This window comes from Raphanus sativus, chromosome 2 (assembly GCF_000801105.2).
Source record: "Raphanus sativus cultivar WK10039 chromosome 2, ASM80110v3, whole genome shotgun sequence".
NCBI lineage: Eukaryota > Viridiplantae > Streptophyta > Magnoliopsida > Brassicales > Brassicaceae > Raphanus > Raphanus sativus.
Window position 1 is genome coordinate 21624602 of NC_079512.1, and position 18471 is coordinate 21643072.

Consider the following 18471-nt stretch of genomic DNA (forward strand, 5'->3'; position numbering starts at 1 on the left):
AATATAAAAATAAAATATTTACGAATAGATATATATATATATAAAAAATATAAAAGGTATATACTAACAATAAAATTATACAACTCATTAAAGTAATAAATTTTAAATAAAAATTTCAATAAATTTAAATAAAATAAATTAAAAATAAATAAATTAGAAAAATTTAAAATATTTAATTCTATAGGATTTAAACCACCAATCATAACATGAAATATCACTATCATAATTTAACATTATCAAAAGTCAATACTTTTAAAAATGTTTATTTTGAAAATAAAATAGAAAAAACTAAAGTAAACTATGAAAAATAAAATCACTAAAACTAATTAAATAATATCAATACTTAAATATTTGGAAATTAATAAAGTCTCTGGCTCTTGGCAAAGGCTGGCCTAACTCTCAGGAAAATCAATAAAGAAAAAGAAATGGCACTATCAGTTTTACATCATTTTCACATGTTCATGAAATGAAATTCAGTTTATATAATTGTCTTCAATCTGTACATTTTTATACATGTTTCCATTTTATTATTTTAAATTCCTTATGACTTGATACATTATCTTCCAATCTGAGTGAAGTACTGTTTATTTGTCTATTTGTCATTTATATTCATATTATCCGCTTTGATGTTACATCCAATTGATAAATTATATAAATTAATACTCGATAAATTAATAACACTATAAATTAATAAAAAAAATCGATCTCGAGTTAGACCGATTTAAAATATGACACAAATTGATAAAATAATAAGATAATAATTTTTGAAAAAATTCTATATAAATATATAGTCCAATTAAAATCATAAATTAATAATTTATCTATATATATTTTTATATAAGTATAAACTAAACATTATATTGTTAGTTTTATTAACAATAGAATTATCTCTATTTTTTCTTAACAATTCAATACATTTTGATAGTAAAACTATACCTATGAAACATAAAAATATATACTAAATAATATAATAAAAAAATATAAAAATCGAATTTCTAAAGTTTAATTAAAGTGTATCGATGATCTCTTATGAAGTTTTTTTTTTTGGTGCAATCTTATGAAGTTTTGACTCTTGATAAAGACACTAGAAGAATGTAACTCTAAGATTCTACTCGATACAAACCAAAACGGCACAAAAAAAAAGATGGTTATTTGAAAAGTATGTGTTGAGTTTGTTGCACTGTAGGGAAATGTTCAAGGAGGAATTAGAGCTGAAGATAAGGAGTTTATGGTATTGACAGAGATGCTTATGATGCAAATGCTTAAACAAGATATATCAAGCACGCTTCAGTAGCTATGGGAGGGTGTGACTAACCAAATATATCAACAACATAAGACCAAACACAACACTCAAACTCTAGTTTCCACTAGGAAGTTAATTTGAAAAGGAGTAGAAATCACATAGCTTTTTTCAAAGGAGAGTGTGGATTCAGCAAAATATTTCCCTATCGTTATCTTTGAATTTGGCACCAAGATAGTGCTGCTCACAAGTCACAACAAAAGTATACCTTCTTCACAACTTTGAGACTAGTTGATCAAAGTTGCTGGTTTCAGATCTTACTAATTAACCAAGGTTTATGGAGCTCAGAGAAGAGCCATGCAAGATGAGGCAGCAAAGTAAATACCGTATGAGATTGTCTCCCACATTTGGTCTAAAAAGAGTTTTGACTGTACGCTTGAAACTATGTGCACCATCAGAGATGTCCACTAATGAAGAATTTGTTTTCTTATGAGACTGAGAGAACAAAGACCTGATCAACCTCTTTTTAGCCCAAAGTTCTGGTAGCGGCCCGTAATTTAGGCTAGAAAAATATATACAAATAAAGACCTGATCAACCTCTTAAGGCCTATATAAATCTTGATCGTCTTTCTTTTTCTTCTTGACTATTATCTCTTTCAGAACCACTCAGTCAATAGGTTTAGTTGTAAGTAAATATAAGTAACTGCTATCTTGTAAATAATAGTGCAAATTTGTGGTTTAGCTAATCTAATTATCTTCTTTCTTTCTATTTTTGCAGAAATGAGTGTTTTGTTATCAATTAGTTATTTATTTATCGTTTCTACATTTGCATTTTTGTTGTTGTTGTTATTTGTGCTATTAGCATCTACTATTGTTGACCAACAATACACAAATCTAAGCTATTTAGACCTTACTTTTCTTCCTTACCGCATTTTATCAGGATCTACTATAGTTTTAAAATTTTGAAGATAATAACACTTACATTATACTCTTTGACAGCAAAGAAAAACAAATGTTAGCTGCTAATCACGTTCACATCACATTTAATCTATACGAATCTAATTATCTAAAGACAAGCTGAAAGCTACCCCTTCCCAATTAAAATATTCCAATTTCCCTATAGAATTATAACCAAAAAACAAAAAAAAACCTATGAACTAGGCCTGAGATGCGAAATACGAACAAGACGAACACCTGACGAGGCCGTTCTCGTTACAACTTGAGCATGTTCTGAAACCTAGCTTCTCCCTATACACCTTGTGACTACCGTGACAGCCGTTGCACGGCACGAACCTATAACCGCCGCACATCTCACAAACCCCTGGCTCAACCCTCGGAAACTCCTGCACGAGCTTCTTCAGCTCTCCGATCTCGTGAAGCCGTTTCACCTCCTCCGCTCCCCCGACGTACCGTCCGCCGATGAACACGCGCGGCAGCTTCGTCGGAAGATCCTTCTCTCCGGCGAAGATCCGCTCCAGCTCGGCGGCGAAAGACGCGTCCATCGAGAGATCTCTCTCGTCGACTCGCACGGGGAAGGCGCGGAGGATCGCCGTGACGGCTCGGCAGTCCTCGAAGGTGGGACGAACGACGCGGAGGCTGGTGAAGTACACGACGATGCTACTCTCCGCGCCGGGGATAGAGATCCGTATCGCATCTGGTTCCGGATTCCGCCGTAGAGTGACGACAGGTTCGGAGTCTGCGCGGAGGAGGAGGAGGTGGTCAGACGGAGGACGAGTTGGCCAGGAACGGAGGATCAAGTTGGCAGCGCAGACTCGGCGGAAAACTCTGGAGAGAGAGGGAGAAGAAGAGGAATCGTTGTCTTTGCAGAGGTGGTGGATGTCTTTGAAGGAGGCGGTGGGAGAGTATGTTTTGTGAATCTTAACAGACGATTTGCTTGATGGACGCCACATTGACTGACGGTTTAGAACGGCGGAGAAGCTGAAATTTAGAGTTTGGATGTGTAGAGAGAGTTTTTGGAAGAGTTGGAAGATTGGTATGGTTATTTTTGTAGCATTTTGCTTGGTACTAGTATAAGTTAAAACAACATTGGTTATGATAAAACATGTGATTTTTTAGCGTTATTAATGATAGTTTGTAGTCTGTTTAATACTACTAGTAGTACCTTCTTCATTCATTGATGTTGATGTGGGAAAAAACAAATGAAGTAAGAGTAAAGAGGAATAATCACGTGATGAGGGTATAACAAATGATTAGTGATTACTGTAACATACTAGTATCAAAAAGTTACAGTGTAGTGTAGTGCAAACTACTTGTATTTAATAACACATTTAAATCGAATCTTAAATAGCCAGTGTAGTGCAAACTGCTCGGTGCAGTGTAGTGCAAACTGCTCGGGAAAACCGTCTTTGACAGCTTTTGATGACCATATTTTTTTGGCGACGATGACCGCACGATTTGATAAAACCGATGCCATTGGTCAACACAAATTTTATATTTTGCAATTTGTGGCTTTTAACAATTTAACAAAAGAAACGTTTTCATTTTGTTTTCTTACTACTCATTCCGTTTTCTCACACATTTTTCTTGTTTCATAAAAAATATCATTCTACAATGTATAATGCAATTTATATAATCTTTCAGTTCAAAATTAATTACAAAATACATTGATCTTATAAATAAATATGTTTATCTAAAATAATATTGGTTTGATATGTGATATTAATGAAAATATAAATGTATTTAATGAGTTTTTTAATATATGTGAAAAGTGTATCAGTGATACTTTTTGTGAAACGAAAGGAATATTTATTCATAATTAATTCTATGAAAGATTCATTAAGGAAGCCCTAAGATTATTTTATTTTCAAAGGCCAATTTTGTTGTTTAATCAGATTTTGATGTCAATATTATTAACGCACACACAACAAAAAAAAAAGCTGATAACAAGTCGATATTATACGCACACACGGCACGTGGAGTGGTGGATTCTGAATTCTGACAAGCTTCACGTGTCACAACTTTGACGAAAGCTAAAGATGACAATGTCTCCTTCCCGCATCTTTTTTTTCCCACACTATCACGTGTGTGTATATGCGTTATACACTATATGGTAGTGTTGGGCCCATGGATTCTCCTATATGACGGGCCTATGAAACAACCCAATTCGTATAGCATAGCATAGCATAAGCTTGTGAGATCCTGGTCTTATTTTCCCTCTCTATTCCTTATTCTCATTTTTGGGTTTGCCTTTCATTTGAATTATTTTTTTCCCTTCTTCGGAATCATGCTTTTTCTTTTTTTTCTTTTGGGCAACTGCGACCATACTTACAAACCTTACTAATTAGATTGTGAGTCATAGAAAAGAGGAGTATCTTGATATATATCTATTTCAAACTCCATGTCCACAACATATTTTTCAGATTCAAAGTCGTCATCATATACATCTCGTACTCTTGGAGCTTGGGTTACAAACAGAAAATTAAGATCATTATCCATCTCTTCTACACGATCCATGAGCTATTCTTCTACTGTATCTTCATTACCATCATCGTATATCACATCAGCATTTTGCTCTTTAATTTTTTCTGCTTCTTAAACAGCTTTGCATTGAATTGCACATACAATAAGCTATTTAAGCGATTGACATCCAACCTGTTTCTTTTTCTTGTATGAATCTGTAATAAAAGAATAATGAATTTCAACACTAATATCACATTCTTAAAGAAAAAAAAACTAATAAACTAACCTCTTCAAAGTAACTCCAGTTTCTTTCATATCCGGAAGAGCTTGATGTTAAAGCAAGGATCCTTGTAGCCATCTTTTGAAGAGTTGGTGTATCACATCCATATGTGGACCACCAATTCCCTACAATCAATTCAGTTATATATGATGAATAAAGATCAAAACTTAATGAAAAACAAGTAATATGAACATATAAACATGGATCAAAGTTGTCATCTTTAATCGCACATCCTTTCAGTGCTAAAGGTCTGCCGAATGAGACACGTTTGTTCTTGTAAAAACTGATCTGATGATTCACAACTATATCTTGTTTCTCAAAATCGCCATGATAAAAAGTGTCGGCACAAGCTATAAATCTATCCATGATCTTAAAATCACTTAGCATTTCTGGATCTTTGTAGAAATAATAAGGCTTGAAAAAGTATGCATCAACATGCAAAGAACAATCTAACCTATCTTTTATTTTCTCATCAATGATCCAAAAGATAGTTTGGAAATTTTTCTCTAAATGATTTGAAGCTTCTTTAATAGGCTTCTTAGCTTCGACAATCTCACCATAGATGAATCCAAGAGAATGTATGTTTTCTCCTTCAGCCAGCCTTAGAAACTTCACTAAAGGACTGAAGATCTTCAACACATCCATCACAGTACTCCAAAATCCATGACTCATTATCGTATCAAACGCATTTTTACTCTTCACACATTTTGAGTGCTTACAATCATGCCATTCATCACTGCCAAACATATATGCTCATCAGTTGTGCCTTCTTCTGGTATAGGTTTTGCAAAGTCAAAAAACAAGTGGCAAATCTTGTTGCTTCTGGTCTCACGAGATCTTTTTCTTTGTATATGTTCTCATCATGGACAATGTCGTATGATGATCATATACAAATATAGTAACAGCCTTCGCTTGATCTATTATCGTTGCAATACATAGAAGCTTGGAAATTGTCTCAAGCAGCAAATCTAAAGTGTGAGTAGCACAACTGTCCGGAATATCATTGGTCTCTTTTATTTCAGCATCTTCGCAGCTGCCACGTTGTTTATAGCATTACCAGTGACCACTTGCACTATTTTTTCAACTCCAATATTTTCAATCAACTGGTCAGTTTATTTTAAGATGTACTCACCCGTGTGACAATCCTTATATGTGTCTTTTGATGGAAGAAAACATGTACATCCCCTTGAGTTGACACACAAATTCATTATGCTTCTTCTTTTCATCGTTCCATGCATTTGTCATCACTGTGCAACCTTCTCTGTCTCATTCTTCTTCTATAATCTTCAATTTTTCCTTGGTCCTTTGTTGTTCATCATTTAACAATGGCTCTCTAAGCTGATACTGACTTGGAGAAACCCAACCAGGTCTAAACTGTCCCAACGCTTTACAAAACATCATGAAATATACTGATTTTACCGGATATCCGTAATACCGAATGTTTGGAAGATTATGGAGCGGATCGGATCGAAAAATCGATTATTCATATAGGATGGATTGGATCACGTATATCCTAAAAATTCCGGATATCTGTTTCGTACCCACCCCTACACTCTATATCCATATCTGTTTAACGCAAGTGACCAGAGAGGAGAAGATTCTCCGAATGTACGTAGCTGGAGAGTTGCACCTTCTGTTACATCCAGCAACTGATTTTTCATTTTTATTTAATACGATATTAATCAATGCATTTGTTCTTTGATAGAAATCTAGAAAAATTAACGAATTTAAAGCGTAATTTTCTATTTGATTTGTATTAATACAGACTCATATAGTCATATATATGTGTGTGTATTAAGTCTTCTGTAATATTAAGGAATGGGTTGTCACAAAAAAATATATTAAGGAATGGATAATCATTTTCCATTAATCGACCTAATTTGATTATCGTTGATATATCATTGACGTTTGATTTGTACAATTCTTAAATATCCCTGCGTCTTTTTTTTATTAGAGCATTTCTAAAAGCACTCTCTATTTTGAAATTTCCAGAACTCTATATTTAAAGTTTTAAGGTAGTGTTCTCCAAAAGTAAAACTTCAAAATTAATTTCAAAACTATTTGTATTTTACACTATGATGCTTATATTTATAATACTTAATTTAAATTCATAAAACTTTATAAATAAATAGCACATATATAAATATGTTATAGAAATATTAATTAATAAAATGATACAGTAAAATATATAAACCTACATAGAAATACAAAATTAAATATTAAATTACAAGTAAAATACTATATTATTCTATAAAACTATTTTCGTAATACTTCCATATATGATCAATTAGTGCATTTGTTAATTTTATTTTCTAATTTTGTTGTTATCTAAATCTAGTTTTGAAAAAGACTTATTTTAAAGTTTTTATTTAATTTTATTTCTAAAATTAAAATTATTAAAGCAAATTTGAAATATTTATGAGTTATAAAATTTTGAAGGATTAAAAATATTAAATGACAAAATATTTAAGAATCATAAATATAGTATGTAAATGTAAGGACCAAAATGCAATGAAAAATATGAAACTTCAAATTTGAAGTTTTGAGTTCTGACACTCTATATTTGAAGTTTCACTACTCAAAACTTCAAATATAGTGTCTTTTAGAGATGCTCTTAGAACAGTCCCCTCAAAGAAAGTGCCAATTTGTTACTAGTATTTTAATATATTTTTTTTCTTGAAAAAAAGCTTAGTATTTTAATATTTTGGTAACTTTAAATCTTTAATAGCATTATTTTGTGTCATCATCTCTCAAGTTTCAAACACAATGGACTCAAAATGAGTCGAGATGGCGTAAATTATTCGAGATCTCTCATTTCCAGTGTCATAATTCAGAAAAAGATATACACGCAACAAACAATTTATAAAGACAAAAGATATAAGTTATGCTACTTTTTTTTTTTTTTTTGAACGGGCCTTGTGGTCAAGTGGCAGTAGACGGGTCTGGGACACTAACACGTTTCAGGTTCGATCCTCCTGCTATGTGAAACTAAGTCACATTGTTCTGTTCACCTAACGCGGATATGAGTCCATGCTTTAGGACCCATTTGAATGCCCAGGAGAAGGAGTCCATCCGCAGGCTTGCGACTCCCCCGGGGGTTAGATCTGGTTCCAATAGTAACCCGGGTTTAACCCTTCCTTTTTCAAAAAAAAAAAAGACTAAGAAGAAGATAATGTATTTTATTAAAAATAAAAATACAGATTGAGTTACGTTTATGTTGTTTTATAGCACAAGATGAGATCGACCATTTTGTTTGTTTGACAGCAGATGAGATCTCATAATGGTATATGCCATTATGAATTTATGATTATGTTGTAGGGTTTATATGAGATTTAGAAGAAAATTCGTAGAAAAAAGAGATTTAAAAGAAAACAAAACATGTTAATACGTATGCAATGGATGAACTACTAAAAAGTGGAAAGGGGTGACCGCATAGGTACGGAACTAAGCAGTAAACACAACAATGAATGTTGTGTAAACGGCGAGTGAGTGATGAAATGAAGGGCTCCCTGAAATGAAATTGCGTGGATTAAACTATTAGAACTTTAATGGCCAATATTTTTCTTCATTCTCTTGACCCACACTGGCCACTACCAACTCCTCACCATTTATTTTCTCTTTTTCGTTTTTTCGTATTTAATCAAATCCAATGCCATTGCATGTTTATATTAGTATATTACAAAATAAATCTTATTTCGATACCATGATTTATAACATTCTCAAGTTAAAATACTGAAAATAAACTTAGAATTTAGCTAGTCTTCATGGCAGTTAACTAGTTGTTGGTCTATCTACCATGGGTTTAATTGATAATATATGCCGTCAATTACGTACTAATTAAGCAGGACGGACAGTTTGTAACGATCATTGATGCTATCATGTTTACAGCTACTAGTCAGCTATCAATTAACTTCAATGAGAGGAAATGGTAAAGAAATTAAATGTTCAAAAAAGGGTAAAGAAATTAACAATCTGTTGAAACGTTTTTTTTTTTGAACTTTAATCTGTTGAAACTTGAAAGGGGAAAAAGTTGCGTTTCCTATAATGGAATAAATATTGGACCGACTATCTATTGATATGATTTGATGTATCAACAAGATATATAAATGATTAAATCAAAATGTATCACGGGAGGTACCATTTACCAATTGACTATAAAGCATTAGATTGGAATGGTAGTCTCAACGTCGCTAATTAAGTTCCCTAAAAATAGCAACCTTTAGATGTGCAACGTGCCAACTAAGACGAAAGCAACGCGGTGCTTCTTCTTGGTGGTTGGTTCAACGCGGTTGGAATCTAGAAGGCCGGTTTGCTCATCGTCCGAGGTTGTGGACTTGTAGTCTCTTGTGCTTTACTGTCATTTTTAGCGTTTTAATTAGTTTAGCTGTTTTAATTTCTCTGCTACTAGTTTTTTTTCTCTGCTACTAGTTTCTAATGTATGGTTTGTCAAACATTTAAAATCGGTAATAATAACATGTTTACCAAAGAAAAAAACTTTAGACGTGTACATCAGAAATGTCAACTTCGAAAATGATTTGGTTCATAACTTTGTTGAATGTTAGTGATGAAAGTATATGATATATGGATAAATACTCTGCTATCTTTAGAAAGTAATCAGAAATGTCAAAGTATATATGTTAATTAAATATAACCAAGATTTAGGGCCATGCACTTTTATGTAAATCTCTAATTACTCTCACTTTGTTTTTACATTTTATATGAACACAAAATATTATTTTGACAAATGTGAACGATACTATAAGCCTAAACCCTTAAGGTTTGCCGACACTTGTATTCACTTATTTTCTTAATCCAGATATAATGCAGGTGTGAATCTTTAATCAACAAGAAGATCCTACAAAAACATATCAAGAAATCAAAGGGATATATTTTAACTGAAAATTTCATGCTAACAGTATGAAAATGACAAATTCACTGTTATTCAAATATGAATTTCAAAACTTATTTAGAATTTATTCAAATATGAATTTCATGCTAACAGTATGAAAATGACAAATTCACTGTTATTCAAATATGAATTTCAAAACTTATTTAGAATTTATTATTATTGAACTTGACATGTCACAAAATACTTTAAAATTCATAACTATTGATAATATTTTAAGTTATGAATTTCTAAAATTTGTGTTGCACAACAAAAAAGAATATCTAAATTTTGTAAGTAATTTAAAAGTATTTGTATGGAGTTTTTAGTTAAAAATATACAAGAAACAGTCCTTATGGTTTTAGGTGGAATTTTATAGTAGTATAACAAAATTCATATTAGAATTTTCAATCCATAAAAACCCATCTAAAAGAAAGTCACTACAAATAAAATCGTTTCAAATTCTATTTTAAAACAAAATGAAAGCTAAAACATGATGGGCAATAGAAATTAGATGCATCTAAATTTACATATTTCTTTTTTCCTCACAGAAAGAAATATGATGATGGGACGTAATTAAAGGTGAGCACCTACAATATGAATAATCAAGTCCAACTTGTTTGCTTGTGACTTGTGACTGAGCAAAAATAAAAGTCATCCTCTCTTTCTCACTCACACACATACATCTGACTCACAAACAAAATCAAGAACCCAACACCTAAACTACATCTGATATAATTACATAGATGGAGGGAGAAACCGCTGCGAAGGCAGCAGCAAGTTCCTCCTCATCACCAAGCCGCTATGAGTCACAGAAAAGACGAGACTGGAACACTGTCCTTCAGTACTTAAAGAACCACAAGCCACCTCTGAGCCTGTCTCGTTGCAGTGGCGCACACGTCATCGAGTTCCTTAAGTACCTCGACCAGTTTGGTAAGACCAAAGTCCACGTCCTGGCTTGTCCCTTCTTCGGAGAGCCAGACCCACCGGCTCAGTGCACTTGCCCTCTCAGGCAAGCTTGGGGAAGTCTCGACGCTCTCATCGGCCGTCTTAGGGCTGCGTTCGAGGAAATAGGCGGTGGCCTTCCCGAGTCAAACCCTTTTGCTGCCAAGGCTGTTAGGATCTATCTCAAAGAAGTCCGTGAAACTCAGGCTAAGGCTCGAGGGATTCCCTACGATAAGAAAAAAAGGAAACGGCCCTTTACAGCCAAGGCAACTCCAAACGTCGATGGTGGGGAAGGCAGTGGAGGAAGCGGTGGTGCTGCTTTGGTCGTTGCTTCAACTATGGTATAGTCACGCAACCGACGGAATCCAAATAACCGATGCTAAATCTTAATAAATTATATATAGTTGGTATAGTTTATTCTTATGTTCTTTGCTTTCTAGTAATCATATATTTTGTGTATTACTTATTGAGATGTATATTGCAATTGTATTCATGGAAAAGAGGATGGATGACCCATTATTAATGAAATTTTATTTTATTTTATAATATTATTAAAAAAATTACTAAAAAAAAATTGTTATGTTTAGTCATATACAGTGATCGCTTGTTTTTTTTTTCACCGTGATTGATAGATCAGTACGAAATTGTATAGTTGGATGGTCGTACGTGCGAATTCTTGAAGCTCACGTGAGTTGTGATTTCTCTCACAAGTCACGAATCTTCAGGTGCTTTCTTTTAAAGCTTTAATGATGATGGTGAGCTTTGATGATGATGGTGATGATCATCTTCCTACTAACGTATTATTTTTATTTCTTCTTTACAATGTCAACGACTTCAAAAAACTTGAGTTATCCTAGAAATTATTTACATTTGGTTTTACCAAAAAAAAAGAAAATTATTTACATTTGGTAGGGATAGAAATAGACGATTGTTTTTCAGTGCTCATGGAATTCACGTGAGAAATATAATAATAGATAACGTATGAGTTGAATACACGTTGTGTACTTCCCTAAAGAAATAGGAAAATAGTCCAAGCTCGAAATCAATTTTTCTCAGAAATAGCAAAAATAAAATTAAAATTATAGTGGGTGGTCTTTAAAAGTTAAAATTTAAGTGCTTTAAAAGGGACCAGTGGCCAACCCTAGCATTAATTCTCTTGCTAAACAACACACACGTCTTTATCATAATATTGAAAAAGAAATACTCTAGAACATCATTCTTTTGAATTTTTTTCTCCAAACCAAACACATTTTAAAGTTCTATCAAACGTAACACACTTTCATATATCTCAAACTCAAAGCACTTCCTTAGCACAGATAAAAAACGGTTAGCTAATTATAGCTATATAATAACTAGAGATGATTACATGGTCTTCAAGATGTGCTATTGCTTGGAACGTGCGAATTAGTAAGATGGCAGACTGAAATCCTGATCCTACATGTTCACATAGTTTACCATTAGTACTTTATCTGCCAAAAGAGCCTAATATGTTTTGAAAAGGATTATAGTTGATAATTGCTTACAACTATGATGGAAAATAAGAAAACTATATAATACTGTTACCAGAAAAAGCTACTGTTATGTTTCGACCAAAAAGAAAAAATAAATAAAAATAATGGGTGCTAAATATAGTGAGTAGACCTAATTAAATTGAATTGAAAAGAAAAACGAATATGAATAGACTGATCAACTGCAAGGAAAAAGAACATATTTTCACACTCCATTTGTCATAGACATGTCTTTTGAAAATAGAAGAAAACTGAATAAAAATAAAACGTCGACAGCAGGATTCGAACCTGCGCGGGCAAAGCCCAATTGATTTCGAGTCAATCTCCTTAACCACTCGGACATATCGACATCTTGTTAAGAATTAAAACAAAAATAATATTATAGTATATCAGATCACTTGGATTGGTTTGCAGGTACGTCCCAGTTGGAGATGAGGTATTTCTCTAGGCTATGGCAACCAGTAATAACCCTTTTTTCATTGGAGCAGAAATGAAATTAGCAAACGCGCATAATGTTCGGTACCGTCCTTCTAAGTAGTGTGTTGTGAATTTGTGATCAATAAGAAGAACATGTCAAACGCGTCAGCAAAAGCGTTAGAGGCGTGTGTTTTGCTGTCTCGAACTATGGGTGTGCAAAAAAAATCAGAACCGAGGCAAGCCTAACCGGACCAACCAAATCCCAACTGACCAAATCAAACCCAAAAATATGTCTCAATCATTTGGTTAAAAGTTCTATTAATCAAAATAGTTTGGTTCGGTTACCAAACCAACAAACCGGAGTATTTATTTAGGTAGATTAACTAAATATACTAAAATATTAAGATCTAAAATATTTAACAATCTAACATAAACAACTAAATATAATTTTATACATTTTACTTAAAAATAGAAGAAGCACAACTAACAACAAAATAAAAGAATATTAATCTAAAACACTATCATTAAAACTGAAAAACTACCCATGGTATTCATATTAAATTTAAATATAACTATATAAATATTATTGAATTATGTTATCTACATGCAGGTTATTATGATGTTTACTTTACATTTAAATATAAAAAAATTAGTAATTTAGTGTCAAATGATGATTTATTTTATAGTTTATCAATTGTATTTTGTAACTAAAATAGAACAAAACTAAAATTCAACTCGCTTGAATCGCACAAACATAAACAAAAATGAACTAAACAGTGTCCAACATAAACCAAATTGAACTCAAACCAAATATAAATCTAATCGAACTAATTTCGATTAAAACTTTCTAAAATCCAAAAAAAACAAACTAACCGAAACCGAAATTTAAACCTAAATGCTATCCCTAATCGCACGTCAATACTTCCCAGTTAGTCGTGTTAAGGCATTGGATGGCCAGAAAACATATCATACATATTGAATAGTTTGTACCAACAAAATGATCACATGACATAAAAGCTGTGACTTTGGTGGACTTGGTTTGATCATTTCCTCTTGTCGTAATTACACAAACTTTGGATTTTTCATTGTCACGCTTGAGCTTGAGGAAATAACCCACGTCAAAACTGTTATTGGGCTGGGTTTCAATAAGGTTAGATGAAAATGGGCTTTGTAGACGGTGTCGTTTTGAGTTATAGAAAAATATGTTCAGTAATTTCTTACAAACCTGTCGGCAAAGATGAGATTTTAAGACAATTAAAAGACAAAACTGTTTCTAAAGAAGCTCACAGTTAGCAAAGTGTTTTAGCCTGTCGTCTATCGCAAACCCTAGGTCATGTCTGGGATGTACAATCAAGACGGCGCCGGAGGAGGTGGAGGTTATGGAGGCAGTGATGCTCAATATGTAGGACGCGGTTCCTCCGGCGAAGGTGGATACGGTGGACGCGGTGGTTACAGCGGCGGAGGCGGGAGAGGCAATCGAGGTTTGTGATTCTGATTGCTCGACATCTGAATGATTTTTTCGTTGCATATCTGTAGATTTTAACGTTGAATGATTTGATTTCGATTCAGGCGGTGGCGGTGGATATCAAGGAGGTGATCGCGGTGGAAGAGGAGGTGGTGGTGGTAGAGATGGTGATTGGCATTGCCCTAACCCTAGGTAATGATTAGCATTAATCTATTTAATCTTTAGTAGTTTTATATAGGATCCATTGTGTAGTGTGGATTTGTCTGAGGGATTCCTTGGTGGAAGTATGTTTACCCTGGGGGAACTGTTTGTATATAGCCGTGGAAACGTGAACTTTGCAAGGAGAGTTGAATGTAACAAGTGTGGTGCACGTGCTCCATCTAGTACTGGTGGAGATCGAGGAGGTGGTGGATATAGCCGAGGTCGTGATAGTGGTAGGAGCTATGAGAGTAGTAGATATGATGGTGGTGGTCGTGGTGGCTCTTATGGTAGAGTAACAATCAACATAGGGATAGGGATAATGGTTCTTATGGTCAGGGTCCTAAACCCCCTCCCTTGGCACCTATTCCATCCTATGATGTTTTTGGCAGTTACCCTCCACCACCTTCCGGGTATGCTATGGAAGCAGTTCCCCCTCCTTCTAGCTATGCTGGTGGTGGTCCCACAGCGGGTTATGGCGGTGATGCACCTGGTGGTGGTGGTTATGATGGCGGTAACGCTCCTCGGCGCCAGGAAGCTAGTTATGGAGGAGATGTACCTGCTGAAAAAGTGAAGCAGTGTGATGAAAATTGTGATGATACATGTGATAATGCCAGAATATACATATCTAATTTACCTCCGGATGTGACTGTTGATGAACTCAAGGATCTCTTTGGTGGTATTGGCCAAGTAATAACACTGGTCTTTTAATTACTTTTGTTGTGTGTTTTTAAACTTATGTGAATGAACTTCTCCCTTGACATGGATTCTTGTTTTCTGTATTTGTTTTAATTATTGTGCTGATTTGGAGAGTGCACTTCCTGTTGGATAGGTTGGAAGAATCAAGCAGAAGAGGGGTTACAAGGATCAGTGGCCCTATAATATCAAGATATACACTGATGAGAAGGGAAAGAATAAAGGTGACGCATGCCTGGCTTATGAAGATCCTAGCGCCGCACACTCTGCAGGAGGCTTTTTCAACAGTATGTTGTACCATGGACTTGGAGTCTAGTTTATTGCATTCCTTGAAAGTTCTTTATTTGATGAACGATGGTGGATTGTATTTGTAGATTATGAAATGAGGGGGAGCAAGATTGGTGTAACAATGGCAGAGAAGTCTGCACCCAAAGCTCCTGCTTTTGACCACAGGTAGCTTTCCTGCTTCTTTATTAGTAGGTTTTTGTTTGGAATATCTGTATATGTTTACTATGCAGTGTCGGCTTTTTGTTTATTGTTCCTTAGAACTGTATGGCCTTGTTTTCTTCTGAGGATTTGTTTAGTATATTCATCTTTACCATTGGACCTATCTTGTAATTTTAGACGTGGCTGCTTTTGATATGTGAAGACTGAAGATTGCTTTGTGCATGCTTCTTAAAAGAATGTTTCAGTAGTTCCCAAAATAAGTTGGTCATTCACTTCGTCTTTTCATAAGACTCGACCTTGTTGTGTTTGTGTCACTTCTATATTTAGAAGTAACCTTGTTTTTTTAATTAGTTGGTAATAATGTGGTCCTTGCAAAACTTGTAAATGGTGCAGAGGCGGAGGTAGTGGTAGAGGAGGAGTAGGGGGTGGCTATGGTGGGGGAGACAGAAGAAGAGATAACTATTGTTCAGGACCAGACAGAAACCACCATGGGGGAAACCGGTCACGTCCATATTGAGAAAAAGAGAAGAATCAATGAATCAGATGTTATTTGCTCTAAAAGTTGTGTGTTCTATGAATTTATCATATGTTGGTAAATACCATACAAACAAAAAAAGAAGGTAGTTTTTTGTTCTTTTAGACCTTGAGCAATATTACCCCCTTTTTCCTCCTTACTTTAGCTTGTGTCTTGCTTTGTTTTGCTATCTTTGGGGCTCTCTATGATTTATGCATGTGTGGTTGGTGTTTTTAAAATTTTTTGGTTTTTGTTTTGTTTTATAGAAGCAAAGTGGATAATTAACTCCAAAAATGCATTGCGAATTGGTGGGTAAACTAAGGGGTCATGATGAATTCAGGTGAGTGCATTCATCTTTGTTTACTTTCTACTAGCACAACTCCCCCCTTAGTTGTTTCTCTTTCTTTTTTCTATTTTTTTTTTGTTTTTTTTTTTACTCTGTTCAAAACAAACAAACCATGTTTCATCTTGTAAAATGCACTCACTTAGGCAAACAAAACTACATTGTACAATTAGCAGAGTTATTGTTATTTATTTTATAGCAACATATGTTCCACGAGAAACGGCAGGAGCGAGGGCTGGCGAGGCACTTGTGTACCTGAAGTAAGCAAGTGAAAGTCAAAGCTCAGTTTTATGATTTCATGCCGTTTTTTAGATTAATAAACTATTAGTTCATCGTCCAATTTATTTTTAAATGTCTCGTAAATTCAATTTGTAAAATAATAATGCCTTGATACGATCGACTGATTGACGATTGCGGTCTGATACCTCGTATCTTTTTTGCTTACGTAGGGGGTTCACTCGAAATACATATCATTTGTTTATTATACCAACTCATCTGTATTCAGTGCTAATTAGCTGGTGAGTGTTATTGTGAGAATATATAAGAGATATACAATATCAAATCAATTTCGGATGTTATACATTGTTATATGTATTCAAACAGTTGTTATACATTGTTTACTATATATATTACCTACCATTCATATATTGTTTTAACCAAACCGTAATTGTTTGTAGTATGTTTTTTCTTACAAAAAAATGTACTTAAAATCATATCGCATTATGTTCAATCTAATGTTGCCATTAGTTATGAGATTCGTTGTTTCCTGCATCTTAAATAAGCATATACTAGATTTTGATCCGCGCTTTCAAAGCGCGGGTTTATTTTCCTTTATTTTTTCTAAATTGACAAATATTTAGTAAATGTTATATTTTCATATATTTATTTTTTTATAAAAGATTTAAGCTTTTTATCTTTTTTTATCGTGTTTCATTTTAAATAAATATAGGTCTGAGTAAAATATTCGGATCCGAAGAAACAATCCGAAACCGACCCGAAAATTATGATCCCGAACCCGATTAGACCCGGGGTAGATATTCGAATAAGTTCTAAATTGCTGTATCCGAAGAACCGGTCCCAAATCCGCCTCGAACCGAGAACCGAATGAACATCTAAAGATATCCGAAATGTGAATATATATCTTAAAATATATGTTTTAATTATATTTATAATTATCTTAATATTTTTAAATTAATATTATAAGTTAACCATAGTAGTTATTTTCGGTACTTTTGAGTATTTTTTGGATAAAATATGATAGTTTGGATAAAATTTTACCAAAAAAACTGTATAGAATGTATATTTTGATTACTTTTGGTTACTTTTGAGTAATTTGGATACAAAAATTTGAACCGAATCGGATACTTTGGTTACTTTGAGTAAAATAACCGAACCCGCTTTAGATACTTTGGTTATCTGGTTATTTTTCAGATTCTTATGCATGAGAACCGAACCCACCCGGACCCGGAAAGATCCGACTCGAAATTTTATAATACCCGAATGAGATTTAATTTCAAAACCCAAAAAACCTATACTCGAAAGAACCGATCCGTACCCGAATGGTATAACTCTAATAAATTAATTTTATGTGGTTAATTTTTAAATAAAAAATTATATACTTTTAATAAAGATTTATAGTTTTCAATAAAAAATTCAAATTTTTTATGAATGCTTAAATTATGTTAAAAAAACATAATAATTAAGTGATTAATTTTTGTTCACTACACAAAATATTAAGAATGATTAAAAAGAAAAGGCCAGTGGGCTGATTTCTTAATCGGTCCAAGAAAGATCTGATGTGGACAGTGGGCTGGATAAGAAAAAATGACCCAATATAGATGTATTATTAATATTACTTAATTGTCCTTAATGAAATATGCAATGTTTGTTAAGAAAATTGTATTTTAGTAAAAAGCACAATAGGATCCTTCTTTAATAGTATAGATATATATATATTTTTTTTTTGTGCGACGTTAATTATATTAAAGCAAAGGATAATAGGTCCAAGAAAATGGCCAATTACCAAAGTTCATATAGGCTGGAAAGTAACTGAAGTTCGTTTAGCTAAACAATCAGCTTAACGGTTTCAGATCGAGGAACAAAGATGAAAAAG

At 33.5% G+C, this 18471-nt stretch overlaps 2 protein-coding genes, 1 non-coding gene and 2 pseudogenes across 3 annotated transcripts; 2 read left to right on the forward strand and 3 right to left on the reverse strand.

Moving 5' to 3' along the window:
- Nucleotides 1-2189: 2189 nt before the first annotated feature.
- Nucleotides 2190-3387, reverse strand: LOC108840146 (uncharacterized protein At5g39865-like). Its single transcript, XM_018612972.2, has one exon. The coding sequence runs from the start codon at nucleotides 3148-3150 to the stop codon at nucleotides 2398-2400; it is 753 nt and encodes a 250-aa protein (XP_018468474.2). The 5' UTR covers nucleotides 3151-3387; the 3' UTR covers nucleotides 2190-2397.
- Nucleotides 3388-4688: 1301 nt separating this feature from the next.
- Nucleotides 4689-6185, reverse strand: LOC108837401 (uncharacterized; annotated as a pseudogene).
- Nucleotides 6186-10369: 4184 nt separating this feature from the next.
- LOC108828328 (protein LIGHT-DEPENDENT SHORT HYPOCOTYLS 5) lies at nucleotides 10370-11316 on the forward strand. Its single transcript, XM_018601987.2, has one exon. It carries the CDS (start codon nucleotides 10572-10574, stop codon nucleotides 11115-11117), a length of 546 nt encoding a protein of 181 aa, XP_018457489.2. The 5' UTR covers nucleotides 10370-10571; the 3' UTR covers nucleotides 11118-11316.
- Nucleotides 11317-12545: 1229 nt separating this feature from the next.
- Nucleotides 12546-12627, reverse strand: TRNAS-CGA (transfer RNA serine (anticodon CGA)). Its single transcript has one exon. It is a non-coding gene; the product is annotated as a tRNA-Ser (tRNA).
- A 1305-nt stretch (nucleotides 12628-13932) lies between these two features.
- On the forward strand, nucleotides 13933-16160 carry LOC108835710 (transcription initiation factor TFIID subunit 15b-like; annotated as a pseudogene).
- Nucleotides 16161-18471: the final 2311 nt, after the last annotated feature.

Bases quoted from the DNA above. Each gene is read 5' to 3' on its own strand.
- LOC108840146 (XM_018612972.2), bottom strand. From the start codon at position 3,150: ATGTGGCGTCCATCAAGCAAATCGTCTGTTAAGATTCACAAAACATAC.
- LOC108828328 (XM_018601987.2), top strand. From the start codon at position 10,572: ATGGAGGGAGAAACCGCTGCGAAGGCAGCAGCAAGTTCCTCCTCATCA.